Here is a 12,407-nt window from a genome sequence, read left to right on the forward strand (position 1 = left end):
TTATTTATCGAGTGGCTTTCAATGTTATTTAAAATAACATTGAAAGCCACTCAACTAAGTGGAAATAATATAATGTAAAGAATACAAAGAATAATTTTGTTTACATATTTATGAAAATAAAATAACATAAATTATAAAATAACATAAAATACATAAAAGTAAATTTGCTTTTCTGAGAATGTTTAGGGCAGCAGAGAAGGCCTTGCTGGCCCTGAGGGTCCACCACTGGCCACACTGATTTGTAAAATGTACAGAGAGGCCGAGTAATTTGAAGATGAGGTTACAAAATGTTTACATGTATGGGAAAAAAAGTGTCTAATATTTTCAATATGTTTTATTATTTAAAATTAGATAACTTGAGCAACAATAAATAAATGCATTTTAACAAACAGGTTTTAGGAAAACAAATGACTGAATTGATGGAACAATTATTTTATTACAGGAGACTTGATAATGTAAATGGTTGGTGTGTCGAACCCCATCCTGGGGCACCACTTTGCCAATCCCTACTCTAAAACAATTATGCTTGGAGTTCCGAAATGCAAATAAGAATGAAAGATCCTATATATTTAATTAATACACTCACACAACTTTTTGCAGTCTTTTGACACTCTCCTCTGCTATTTCCAAACAGAATATGCTCACTCGACAAACAAAAATCCACTTGAACTCAGGGCCAGAGCATGAATAACTGTACCACACGACCACACACACTTATGTAAGAAGTTTGTATTTAGTCTGTGAAGTGGTTTATTATTTACAAAGATCAATTCAGTCCAGTGCATGTGTGTACTGATAGATACAGAAAAGCTGGTCCATTGTTGAAATAAAATTTCAATCTTTGACAAAGTTAATTTAATAGGGTGCCAAGGAAGAAGACTATGGCAAGCCGCACGGCCATATATCCTTGCAGTGACATGTGGTAATGTTCATGTCTGGTGAGGCACTCATATAGTGTCAGATTTGTGAGACAAACACAATGCTGCATTGCAATTAAATGTGTTGCCCGTCAAACAAAACATAGACTAACGGTAACGTACAGCCCATCACTGCCGAAAACATTGGAAAAAATAAATAAAAATGATAAGAAGACTTACCTGAGGTCTACTCATGCTCAGAGTAATTAGCGTGATGATGTCATTTCTGATGGGTCATGAAGTTAATTTGCTTTCCCCCTCTTATTCCAAATGACAGCAACAGTTTTACGAACAGGATTGTGTGCATATTGAGAGGGTGTGACAACCACTGCCAGTGATAAACAAAATGTTTTAACGATTAAAAGGAAGACTAAGTTGGTCAGTAAAACGGGACAGGGACAAGATGAATCCTGGTGGGGTGCTCAAGAGCTGTTTGGTATTTTCAATTAGATTTGGGAATCATTTCTTAGTACAGCTGCAGTTGCATTTTGTGACAGGATAACCATAATTTACAAAGAAAGTGCATGTTTCTGTATTTTGCACATGCCTTAATGGTGTACATTGAAACTGAAACATTTATTTTGTGAATGCAAACACTTTGTTTTTCTTCTTTCTACCCACAATTTTGCTGCTGTAGACTATAAATTTCCCCAGTGTGGGACAAATAAAGGATATCTTAATCTTAATTGAAACTTGAAAGGGGGGGGCGGGGGGGACTCCAGTTCTGGAATGACCCACTAGTGCATGGGTGTCAAACGTACGGCCCGCGGGCCGGATCCGGCCCGCAAAGGACTTTAATCCGGCCCGCGAGATGATTATGTAAAGCAGTGGTGTCAAACATACGGTCCGCGGGCCGTTCAATCAGGCCCCACAGGATAATTTAAAAGTGAAGAAAATGCATAAAAGACACAGAATAAATATTTTTAATAAGGTGCAATTCATTGAGTATCCGCTAGGGAACACTGTTTTGATCAGAGAAGAAGACAACAGCAGCCTCAGTCCATCACTGAGACAGACCCATGACAGCAGACGCTATCAATAGCACTCTCACATTTACACATTTAATAGCACGCTCCTTAGTTTGTAAGGTGTAGGCAGGGATTACATTTAGATTTTATATGCACGTGTAAATGGTTTAAAACTTCCTTTCTTTATAAATCTCGTTTAATCTTAAAGTGCATTACTATATTTTTCAAAACCAATTACTTGTTAAAGTTTGTACAATCAGTGGGATCAGTTGCAATGCATATATGTGAATGATAAAAGTAAATTGCACATTTGTCAAAGGAAATGTAAGGTGCTTCATGAAATGTTTTGTAAAAGATATGTTCATTTAATTTCAACATTTTCCTAATGTTCTTGTGCTTCTTTATACCAAAACAAAGGAAAGACATGTTGTTTTGGTTATTTATAGCAAAGCATGGTATCATTTTAATGGTCTGGCCCACTTGACATCTACCCAGGCCGTATGTGGCCCACCATGTGAAATGAGTTTGACACCTCTGCACTAGTGAGTACAGACAGCTGTGACCCTTAAGCGGGATTTCAATATTGTTCAATAAATACCCAAACAGTTTACAGCTTTTTCTATATGAGATTGGTCAAACAAGCTTGTGAGCAGTGGAGCTCTAGTGGCGGTGGAGTAGAGTGGAGGGTGGCTCGGCCCGTCCCGTCAGCTAAAAGTGCAGAGGGAGGTCTCCCTTGTGGCTTCCTGGCCCCCTGCATCGGACGGCTGTATTGCAGATGCGCATCCGAGCAGTCGGGTAGCGGGGGCCAATGGACGGGCCGCGGTAATGTGAAGGGGTCGGGAGAGAGCGCACTTGAGAGAGTTTAACCATTAACCAGCGTCCATCGATGTAACCGCACGCGGTCCGGTACCATACTTAAGGCTTGCACACCGGCATCCGCGTCCTCAGACCGTGCGCGTCAGCAGGAGGTGGAAGGATACATGCAGCCAGCTCGCTGGACGCCAACGGAGCCTCAACCCGGGTCGTGTCCGGAGCACCCACACAAAAAGGTAACGACCGTACAGACGTGACGTGACCTATTAAACAGACTGCCGTACAACTTGAGCTTTTTCGTTTATGTTTAAGCGCTGACAGTCGCGCAATATTCCGTCCGGTGGAATGTGTCATGACTGTGTTCACCCACCCTTTATTTCAACGGCAGTGCCATGTTTGTACTCGCGTTAACGAGTTAAATAGGCATGCTTATGTTGTGGCAGTGACTTTCTCTCCCTACCCGGGGTTGGAACAGAAAGCCTCCTGGCCTTGACGAAATGAGCCGAATAATAGAACTCGGGGGCTGGTCTATTCAGTCTTGACCGGAGAGCACTAATTTACGCCTTTGCCATGTTGGGTTCGCCTGCTGTTGGTCCTGACTACTAAACAGGTTCGTTTCAGCTGGGATAAACGCTATATTAGACGATGTCGCAACATACGTTGCGGTGGAAAGCTGCGTCAAAGACTGCAAGCAAAGACGACTTTAAAATTAAATGTTTTTTTTTCTTGTTACTATGTCGCGAAGTAGCCAGCACAATACATTCATGTCAGTTGTATCGAGCACCTATCAGTGATCACATTTTTTGTAAAGTATTTCGAGGTGGAAACCGTATTTACAGTCTACTTAAGTCGAGATATGTGAGTAAAAAAAAAAAAAAAAAAAAAAACTAATAATATACTGGTAAAACTAAAGCCCTGAGTCTGACAAAAGTAAAAATCTATCTTGCTTTAGCTCGATTTTTGTACTATCAAAACATTTTCTCACAGCTTTGCTGATGCTTTGAATTTAGTAACACAATTTGCTAAATTAGATCATGACAACAAATGAAAAAAATACACTTTACCTTGATGTAATTCTCGGATTAGCTGACATGATGCATTCGTCAAGAATCATTATTGGAGCAAACATCATTAAACTCTTCTCTTAAATCCATGGCTGGGGAATATCTTCCTTCTCCGAGTCTCTTGTCTCCAGGTGGTTCAAGTTACTCACTCCATGTCCCTGCCGTTCCTGTATTTTCCACCTTAAATTTAAGCCTCAAGTTTTTAATCACCTAAGAGTTCAACCAAGGTTGACTTTACCCCTCTCCATTTACATCATCGTCTGTGGAGGTTAACAAAGTAGTATTTTGACTAAATAAGGAGTAAAAAGTACAGTTATCTGCTTTCAATGTTGGGAGTAAAAGTGAAAAGTTATCAGAAAATAAATACTCAAGTACAGATATGTGAAAATAAATTACCAAAGTATAGTTACAAAATGTTTGTACTTGTACTTGTTACTTCCCACCACTGCATTGGAAAATGTAATTTAGTGCATTAGTATGAACATTTCGAGTCTCCATAGTGGGAGATTTGTGATTTTGTTTCTGTGGGCTGTTTATTTATAGCAGTTAGGAATAATAAACAACAATAGGAATAAAACCATCAAATTTAAAAATTCAAAAGAACTTTTTTTTAAACATAGTGTCAAAATAATTGGGCTATATTTTCTCAGTGTTTCTGCTCTTTGGGTTATTTGCTGTCTTGTATTTTGCACATGGTGTTTACTTCATTTGTTGTTTTGGGTTTATGGTACTGTTTATTTTGAAAGGAATGAAAAACTGGTCTTACTTGACAAAGATTTTCGGAGGGCGTATGACTGCAGTAGCCATTGTTTAGTTATGCTTAAAATATTTGGTTTCTTGCTTCTTATTACTTACGCCTATGGATTTTACAAAAAAAAAACATTTTACTGATAAGTCTTTGTCATAGTTGGTACCGATTTGTGATTTAAAGAAAATAATAACAGTTAAGGAAATAATAATTATTACAAATGATTTCAAATTTAATGAAAATTAACCAATGCAAATCAGACATTGCTCTTGAAGTATTCAATCGAATTACTTGAATAAATTAAACTCATGACAAAAATGAGACTGCCCTTATCTTAGTATTTTGTTGCATAACCTTTTGATGCAGTTACTGCAATCAAATGATTTTTGCAACTTTCAGTGAGACTTCAGCAACTCTCAGGAGGTGTTTGGGCCCCGTCTTGATGAGCAAACTGTCCCAGTTGTCTCGGGTTGAGGAGTGCATTCTACAGATGGCATGTTTCTGCTCTTTCCATAGATTTCATAGATTTTCAATAGGACTAAGATAAAAGCTCATAGAAGGTCACTTCAGAAAAGTCCAACATTTTGCTCTGAGCCATTCTTGGGTGTTTTCATCTGCCTTTTTGGTCATTATCCAGTTGCAAGATCCAAGGCCAGCAACTGAAACCGTGTTTTCTGATCAGGGACGGCATCAGGATTTTTCTCTCCCTGACCAATACAATGGGGTTGAGTGGGGTCTCCCTAAAATCATTGTAAAATATATTTTAGAATATCAAACATAATGCAGCGGGGGCGGGCTTAACTGGGGCTGCACAGATTTCTGACAGGGATGTAGCGTGAACCCCCCCAGATTAGAGACACCCCGTGCATGATGTGGCAAAGCATCCCCAAAATATAACAGAGCCTCCTCCACATTTCACAGTAGGGACAGTGTTCCTTTCTTGGTATTTGTATGCTTCATATTTGCGTCTGTGAACATAGAGCTGATACGTCTTCCCAAAAGTTTCCGGTTTCAGTTTTGTCTCCTCTGACTATGGGACATTCTCCCAGAAGCTTTCTGGCTTGTCAACAGTTTAGCAATTGTTAATCATTATTTTCAACAGTGGCATCCTCCTCTGTCATCTCCCATGAAGTCCACTTTGGCTCAAACAATGATAGTGTGACCTGATACTGAGGAACCTTGACCTTGAAGTTCACTTTTAATTTTTTTGCAGGTTGTGCTGGGCTCTTTTCTGACCATTTTTTATCAACCTCTTTAATTTGTCATCAATTGTCCACCTGCAGCCCCATCCTGGGTAGGTGGCTACAGTCCCAAGTATCTTAAATTTCGGAATATGCGTATTTATAGTCGCATGAATACCAAGCTGCTTGGAGATGGTCTTGTAGCCTTCAACTTTAAAGTGCTTGCCTCTAATTTTCTAAAGGAAATTCCTGCGAAAAATCTGTCCTTTACTTTCTCTGATCTATGTTTTGCATGTTAACACACCATGTCACCAAACATCACAGTGGCTACTTGTCTCACCCTATCTACTTGGTTGACAAGTTTGAAGACACCTGTTAATTGGAGGACACAACTTGTGCTTCGGGAATATGGCGCACCGATCCCCCTGATACGGGCTGTTCAATCCATGTACCACCGATTTGGTTCACATTGCCGGTAGCAAGTCGGATTTGTTTTCAGTTAGGGCTGGACTTCACCAAGGCTGACCTTTATCATTCTGTTCCTAATCTTTAAGGACAGAATTTGTCGCCCACAGCCGAGGCAATGACGGTGTCCGCTTTGGTGGCCTCAGTGTTGCATCTCTGCTTTTTGCAGATGATGGGGTACTGATGGCTTCTTCAAGCAGTTTGCACCCGAGTGTGCAGTGGTTGGGATGAAAATCAGCAATTCCAAATCTGAGAGTATGGTCCTCAGTCGGGAAAGGGTGGGGTGCCTTCTCCAGGTCAGGGATAAGATCCTGCCCCAAGTGAAGGATTTTAAGTATCTTGGGGTCGTGTTTACGAGCAGTGGTTGGGATGAAAATCAGCAATTCCAAATCTGAGAGTATGGTCCTCAGTCGGGAAAGGGTGGGGTGCCTTCTCCAGGTCAGGGATAAGATCCTGCCCCAAGTGGAGGATTTTAAGTATCTTGGGGTCGTGTTTACGAGTTAGGGTAGAATGGAGCGTGAGATGGATAGGAAGATCAGTGCAGCGTCTACTGTGATGCGGACTCTGTATCGGTCTGTCGTGGCGAAGAAAGGGCTGAGCCGAAAGGTGACGCTCTCAATTTACCAGTTGATTAACGTTCCTACTCACACCTATGGTCATGAGCTATGAGTCGTGACCGAAAGAACAAAGTCCTGGCTACAGGCAGCTGGAATGGGTTTCCTCCTTTATGTGGAGTGATAAGCTCATTCATCCGGGAGGGACTCAGAGTGGAACCGCTACCTCTCCGCAGTGAGAGGAGCCAGATGAGGTGGCTTAGGCATCTGATTAGGATGCCTCCTGGACACCTCGCTGGTGAGGTGTTTCGGGCATGTCCCATCAACAGGAGTCCCAGGGGACGACCCAGGACAAGCTACAGAGGCTATGTCTCCCAGATGGCCTGGGCACACTTTGGGATCCCTCAGGAAGAGTTGGAAGAGGTGGCTGGGGAGAGGGAAATGTGGGCTTCTCTGGTAAAGCTGCTGTCTCTGCGACCCACTCCCGAATATCCATCCATCCATGTATCCATCCATTATCTAAACCTCTGTATCCTCATGAGGGTTGCGGGCTTGCTGGAACCTATCCCAGCCGTCTTCTGGGAGTATGTGGGGAGCACCCTGAACTGGTTGCCAGCCAATCTCAGTGATCCCAAATAAGCGGTAGAAAATGGTATGGTCATCATAATAATTGTTACTGTCATTATTCATCCATTTTCTTATCCGCTTATCCTCACAATGGTCGCGGGCCTGCTGGAGCCTATTCGACACTTTTGTTCAAGCATATATGTGCAATATGGTTCTACAGTAGGTTGCACTGAAAAAAAAAAGTCTGTTGGATTTACGTAAAAATATGGAAATTGGTTTCACACATTCAAATCATCTTTTACCAACATGACTGTTACAGAAAATGAAATAATATTAATGTTGGTCAAACAGGATTTTAATGCATGCAACCAATGTCCATAATTTTTTTGTAAATCCAACAGAGTCTCTCAGGCACTTTTTTATGTCAGATGACAAAACTCCAGTATATTGTAGATGTAGGAATTGTAGTTCCTCTGCACGTTTACTTTATGTATATTATGATTGGGGCTCTGAGGCACTACTTTAAAATCCAGTATACTGTATATATGCATAAAAAAAATCATTCCTCCTGTTCTGTACAGTCTTGGGCTGGTTGCTGTTTCAATTTGATTGAGACTATATCTAATCAATTGATATGTTCTTCTTTCAGCTTATGGTTCACTCTGTTCGGAGAAGTCCCTTTCTGTGGCTGGTAATTCAATCCTTGTGCAGCAGACCTTTAAATATCTTCAGTGAAAAGACCTCCCTAGCAGCCACGTGGTGTAAGGTGAGACATCGCCAGCACGTTATACCAACTAGTCGACTGTGATCAGACTGAGAGCAAGACCAGCCTGTACTGCAATCTAGCTCCTCCAGACATTTGACTGTTTACATTTAACTTAAAGCCATGCTGTAAGAAGAATATAAAAAAGAACTCCTGAGAACTGACTAATGGGGCTGGTGAGTCCATCCGCCAAGTCATTGAACTAAGACGCTTTCTTCTTTTTCTTGCCAGCCCACACGGAGCCACTTGCATTGAATGGAGAACATATTGGTCCTGCTCCCAAAACACCGACAGGAACACAGGGTGTGCAGACAAACAGATCCATGTGCTTTGCTGCAATTTTTTCCCCCTCTGAACAAATTCCATTTGGGCTTTTAATAAGATCACCCCCTCTCCACCTTTTTAATGGGATAAATTACTTAGACCGATCAGGGTCAAAACCAGGTCAGGTGGTCCAGTGACTTTAGGAAGACGTAGTCTAAACTTTCTTGCTAAGCCCATTGTCTTCCAAAGGCTTCCGCATGGTACTTTGGTCGAAAGAACAAGACAAACTGCCCGACATCAAAATGTCTTCCGGGGCTGTTGAGATGAAGAAGGAGAGAGGGCCCCTTTCGCCGGCCTTCCTCAACTCCAACTCCATTGTGCACCCGGTGATCCTCACTCAGGGACCTGAGGAAGGGAACCCAAAAACCGGGAGTGAGTTTGAGCTGAAAGAGGTAACGTCTTTCGCAGAAATGGCCAATGAAACCCCCGAGAATGAAGAAAGGCTGGAGATTGTTGCTGTGATGGACTGTCGGGCTAATGCCAAAGGTCAACGTGAGGAGGATGCTCTCTTGGAGAATGCAAGCCAGAATGAGAGCGACGACACCAGCAATGACCAGAGCCCTGAACCACCGGCACCCCTCAAAGAAACTTCCTTCTCCATTGGTCTGCAGGTGGTTTTCCCCTTCCTGCTGGCTGGGTTTGGGACAGTGGCGGCAGGAATGGTGCTCGACATTGTCCAGGTGAGCAAAAACACATTACAAGGATGTTACGAAGATGCGACACTCACAATTAAGTTCATACCACAGCAAATTATGTGGCAATGTAGAGATATCCAGAAAGGCCTCTTTATAAATCACACATCTGGATCAATTCTGTCATTTTGATACGCTAACCTTATGAGACTCCATTTTCTCATACTCATCAATCGACCTGGTACAGTGTCCAACAAAATAGTTCTGCAAATAGCATGTGCGAAAAGTTCTGCATTTATTTTTGGTGTATCTGTTACAGTCACATATGTTTTGTAAGTGTAAGTTACTAATATGCCTTGTCGTAAAAATAATCAGAGCTTGGAGTGAACTCTAAGTAGAGCAGGTTCTGCAGGGAGACAACGTGGACTAAACCTCACAATGGCACGTGTTTGTCACTCAAGCGTTTGAACAAACTGGTGAATAGTGTAATGTGTCATGTTAACAATCTTAACCAATTCCTGTTTATTTAAAACAATGAGCTTGCAGTGTTGTTTGAGCCGAGCTTCAATTTGGAAACGATGACTAAGTGGAAATGCAGTCAATAAGCCTCTCAAAACCAGAATATTGGCAATAGCCAAGGCCATGTAAACACTGACCAAAACCCAAATATGCTCATGCTCTGGTTTTTAAAAACCTGATTAAGAGCCCAGGGTTTCTCCTTTTCGAACCTCAATATGTGATCATAACAACGCAGTTCGTAATATCTCCATTGACTGGAACATTGATTTGTCTTCTGCATATGCTCTCTTCACATGGAATCTTGGCGCCTCTTCAAATTCTCATTTTTGCGTCGGAAATTTCTTTTTCTATACTATCCGAGCGAGATGACCCGGAAGTACTTGGATGATAGGATCATTCAGGAAAGCTGCCTGGATGCAACCTTCAAAGCCCCTTTAGCATAGGTTAGTCCTGACTAACTTACAAAAGAATATTCAGCACAATTCTTTCCGGCAGCAACAGGACACCGATGTAGTTGGCTTTCCCTCAAGTTTTATGCTCAAGACATTAAATAAATAAATAAAATGATAATAGAACTTTTTGTCATTCGTGAAGTGTCAATGAGGCCAAGAAACAGACGTCACTCGATGATGTCAGTTATGTAAAGTGCACTCGAATTCATTTGAAAGGCCGCTGTCTTTTCCTATGTTGGAAAGGAAGCACCTTTTCATCTCGCCTTCATCTGATGACATAATTCAACAAAGATGAAGTAAAGGTGTGATAAAGGGGAGGAGGTTCGACTTTCTGAAGAGTTCCTGGGTCTTTGGAGTATAGGAACTATTTGTGTGCAGGCGGCGTCAGACAGGCAACCTACCAAAGATCCACAAGCAGAGGCAAACAAACATAACAAAACTCAGACAGAGCACAGCACCACACTTTGGAGCGAGAATGTCTTTTATTGACGTGAGAAAGTAAGAAGCAGACGTCTGATTGCATCGTTGTCCATGCGTCGTGGTTTAGATGGGGTAATTCTTTGCACTCACGCATTTTAGATGAGCTATTTCAAATGTTTTACAAACTAGAATTTTGAACTTAACCCCAATATTGATAGCATTTAAATGTAGTCCATTACTCTTTCAAATAAGAATACAAAAGATTGCAAGATTCTATGTTATACATTGTCACCATTGTTTTTATCTTCTGGTAAAATCACAGTAGTTTTGGTCCTTCAACTAAAATATTACTTCATGAATGCAGGAAAGAAGTATTAGGCTGCGGTCCAAAATCAAACACATCGACTCCACTAATCAGTGTAAGAGAACTCATGTGGTAAAAGAACAGGCTCTAAAAATACCAGTGTGGTATCACCTGCTGCCCATTCTCTATAGGCACAGTAAAAGAAAAGGGAAAAATGTAATATATTGGCAATGTGAACAGCTTCACTAGAGGTATGCCGGCTAATCTGGAATTCTGAGGTACGAGGTCACATTTTTCACGCTGTCCCATGTTAGGCCCCATGCTGCTGTGGTGTCTCTGTTTTCCAAAACACTCGCTTGATGCACCATTGCTTAAGGGCTGGACGTTTCCCCTCTGTCTGCCATCATAGAAGTACTTGTTTTGAGGCAATGATAACCTTGACAGCCTGTTGAAGTGAGTCTCTTGTGGCGAGCTTGCTGTGTTATTCCCTCTCCATGACACTGTGAAATGCTAATTTAGCTAATCCCCCCCACATCCTTGTAGCAGGGCAATTCTAACTTGCGTTCTCTGCGCTTTCTTATACTGGTACGTTCCGACTTTGCCATTAAGCCTTTTTGAAATGTGACCTTTCAGTGTTAGTCACTTTAATTTTCTACCCGATATACTCACACACACACAGAGTTTCTGGCGTCATTCCCACTCAAGGCTGGCTCAGAAAAGACTGTCCGGACTGGTCTGGAGATGTCTGCATAGCTCTGCTCGGTGACTTGGCAATCGAATGACCTAAAACCATCAGTCTCTCACTCGCATGGCAAGTAACTCAAGGCTAAAGGTTACAAAGGGTTATATATGGGTTTTAAAGGTCATGCGGTGTAAATCATGGGAATGGCATGGTTTAAAGCCAGATCAACATTTAGTAAAAGCTTTAAGCTTGTTTCAACTGTTGTTGCAACTTGAATGCAATTCTTTCTGGAAGCTGTTTGACATTCAGACCTTTTTTGAAGTAAATTTATCACACCAAGTGGGATTATTTCCATTCTAGAAGCTGTGTATGTATATATATATATATATATATATATATATATATATGTATGTATGTATGTATGTATGTATATATAATTAAAACATCTTTCCAAAAAAATCTCCATCCATATTTGCACTCATGTGGGCAATACTCCATTATCAATCCATATTCCAATCCGTTTATGCTCACAAGGGTCGCAGGCGCTGTTGGAGTCTATCCCAGCTGCCTTCGGGCAGTAGGCGGGGGACACCCTGAACTGGTTTCCAGCCAAGGCACACAGAACAGCCGTCCGCGCTCACACTCACACCTAGGGACAATTAAGAGTGTTCCATTAGCCTGCCATGCGTGTTTTTGGAATGTGGGAGGAAACCGCACTACCTGGAGAAAATCCACGCAGGCACAGGGAGAACACGCAAACTCCCCACAGGAAGGCCGGAGACGGAATAAAACCCTGCACTGTGAGGCAGATGTGCTAATCAGTCAACCATTGTGTGTGTGTGTGTGTGTGTGTGTGTGTGTGTGTGTGTGTGTGTGTGTGTGTGTGTGTGGGTGTGTGTGTGTGGGTGTGTGTGGGTGGGTGCGTGTGTGCGTGTGTGTGTGCGTGTGTGAGACTTCCCTCATAATTTTCTTCTTTTATTGGGTGCTTCCTGACTGTTAGAAATCTTTGGAGAGGCTTGGCCCAAGGTTACAGC

At 41.8% G+C, this 12,407-nt stretch overlaps 1 protein-coding gene across 2 annotated transcripts in view; it reads left to right on the plus strand.

Moving 5' to 3' along the window:
- Nucleotides 1-2,563: 2,563 nt before the first annotated feature.
- The window catches only part of slc41a1 (solute carrier family 41 member 1), a 51,798-nt gene continuing 41,954 nt past the window's right edge, over nt 2,564-12,407 (plus strand). Inside the window, exons 1-3 of one of the 2 annotated variants that reach the window (XM_019879516.1) lie at nt 2,564-2,934; nt 7,927-8,043; nt 8,272-9,044. In XM_019879516.1, coding sequence (XP_019735075.1) covers nt 8,562-9,044 — 483 coding nt within the window. In that variant the 5' untranslated portion in view covers nt 2,564-2,934; nt 7,927-8,043; nt 8,272-8,561. The remainder of the gene's footprint in view (nt 2,935-7,926; nt 8,044-8,271; nt 9,045-12,407) is intronic. The other variant, XM_019879508.1, reaches the window with a different exon arrangement.

Source organism: Hippocampus comes, unplaced genomic scaffold, assembly GCF_001891065.2.
Source record: "Hippocampus comes isolate QL1 unplaced genomic scaffold, H_comes_QL1_v1.1 scaffold205, whole genome shotgun sequence".
Taxonomy (NCBI): domain Eukaryota; kingdom Metazoa; phylum Chordata; class Actinopteri; order Syngnathiformes; family Syngnathidae; genus Hippocampus; species Hippocampus comes.